General features: G+C 38.8%; 1 protein-coding gene across 2 annotated transcripts in view; it reads right to left on the reverse strand.

Moving 5' to 3' along the window:
- Positions 1-1,812, reverse strand: part of LOC135226986 (protein VAC14 homolog) — a 179,637-nt gene extending 177,825 nt beyond the window's left edge. For both annotated transcript variants that reach the window (XM_064266699.1, XM_064266698.1), the window contains exon 1: positions 1,542-1,812. In XM_064266699.1, the coding sequence (XP_064122769.1) occupies positions 1,542-1,642 (101 nt within the window). In that variant the 5' untranslated portion in view covers positions 1,643-1,812. The remainder of the gene's footprint in view (positions 1-1,541) is intronic.
- Positions 1,813-2,206: the final 394 nt, after the last annotated feature.

The raw sequence follows: 2,206 nt of genomic DNA on the forward strand, positions 1-2,206 counted from the left end.
CAATCCACCATTTTTCCCAGCCTTCCCAGCACTCATTTGGACAATGTTAGCGTATATATGTAACATTTATTGATCTTATTGAAGATTGCAGTTGTAATCAGCACAATGAAACAACATTTTGTTGCCTATATTAGTGAAAGTATGAAACTTTTTATTCCCGGGGTCATGGTTTGAACTGAATCCATTTTTACCTTGTAATCAGTGGTTTTATCCTTACTGACATCACAACTGAAACTCCACAGTGCTTATTTGATTGTAATTATACACATTTAGGTCTTAATTCACTCCAAATTGCACTTGAACCATGTTGCTGTTCCTGGTTCCTAAGCACTCACTCCGCAAACACAGTTACGAGCAGCAGACGACTACACTCTTTATGAGGTGCAGTAATGATAAAATTGCTGTAATATGTATATATACTACAAATAGATAGGCTAATTTCACTTATTTCCCTGGTTTTGTGTAAGTCTTATACCCAGTTTGGAGAGTAAAGTCATACCAATTGACAACACTGATAAACAATTGAAGAGCGCAAAACGCTGCAAAGAAGGCCGTAGTCCCCTTAGATAAGTACGATAATTTACTGGTTTTTTGATTCGTAAGTAAAAATTTCGAAAGCGTTTTGGGGTTGTGTGCACTGCGTTGGCCACCCTTTTCATTACCCTCTGTTTAAATCTTAAAATATGGCCTTAATTTTTAACTTTGGAGAAAATACTTACTTCGAAAGGAGAGTAGAGGTCTTGAGCTCCTGTTATCACCACCAACCACTCATGACATGTTAAAGAACTTTTTCGGAGGGTGGCCAAAAACGTGGTAGTCGGTGAGTTGGCCAGTCCACTCGGTTGTTTACCCTAGTGCTACCCAATTCTAGTTAAAGTAAGATCATGCAAGGTTTTCTGATGAATATCAAGCACTAGGGTTATGGTTGGTTGGGTAATTTTCTAAAAATTACATATAAAAAGTACTATTCCGCGGCGGCCTGGACTATGGCAGTTGCGGTTTTCTATGCAGTTTTACCTCCTGAACACGAATTTTAAGTAATAGTATTTATTCAGACGACTGTAATTAATCCCCGGTGGCCAGTACTACTAAACACGGCAAAATACCTTGGACGCCCCAATCCCTAGTGGATGTCGTATCCGCCGTTACATTCCTTGCAGTCCGTGCGGAACCATTCTTTAGAATTACCTATAAAAATATTACAAAAAGCAATAGGCGAGTAGCTACTAGCTAGTAATGGTTCAATGTAAAATCTACATAGTAGGTACTAGCTAGTAAGCTCAAAGGATATGGTTTGTATTTTTATAGGACCAACCGAAAAGGTTTAAAAATGTCCTGGTGCAGACTTAGCAAAGGCTAAGGTATTCACACCTCAAAATTGTGGCTGCTGAGCTTAAGATAGGCTAGGCTACCACTCACATAGCCTAGGTACAAGATTAATAGTAAGTGACGAGAGTTTCTAACAAACAATCTGCCTAGCAACAATAATAATTCCTTCAGAAGGACAATAACGGAATAGTAGGAAAGTATGCAAGCCTCACTTCTCAATTTCCAGGGCGGCAGCTTTCCTTTTGTCATATAACTTGTCACTAAGAGCACGCACACAGGCGGAACTCAGTGGGGAATAATCTCTGTCGCTCATCTTGGTTGGATAACTTAATTCTCCGGTCCTTCTGAGGAATACTGCAAGAGCAAGTCCGTCGATTGGAGGGGACACCTGATCCACAGACTCGAAGCTCCAGAAGGGCGAAATATGAGAGCGATTCGCCCCTCCCCGCCTCCTTCCTTAGTCAGCTGACGAGTGTTTACTACCTCAGCCCAGTGTTGCCATCAAAACAATTTCAGTTACCCGCTGGCCAGAGCCCTAAAACCCGCTAGATTTGGACTTGAAACCGCGATTTTTACAGGATATACTTTACAGCTACAAAAAAGGGTCAACGCTAAACTATAAGTATCTTGTGTAAAATTATATCGTCTAATACATCTACATCTCTCTCTCTCTCTCTCTCTCTCTTCTCTCTCTCTCTCTCTCTCTCTCTCTCTCTCTCTCTCTCTCTATAGTATATATATATATATATATATTATATATATATATATATATATATATATATATATATATAGATATATATATATATATAATATGCACATGATTATTACATTGTATGTTAAAAAGGATGAAAATAAGTTTTAGATTGGTTATGTGGAA

Source organism: Macrobrachium nipponense, chromosome 15 (assembly GCF_015104395.2).
Source record: "Macrobrachium nipponense isolate FS-2020 chromosome 15, ASM1510439v2, whole genome shotgun sequence".
NCBI lineage: Eukaryota > Metazoa > Arthropoda > Malacostraca > Decapoda > Palaemonidae > Macrobrachium > Macrobrachium nipponense.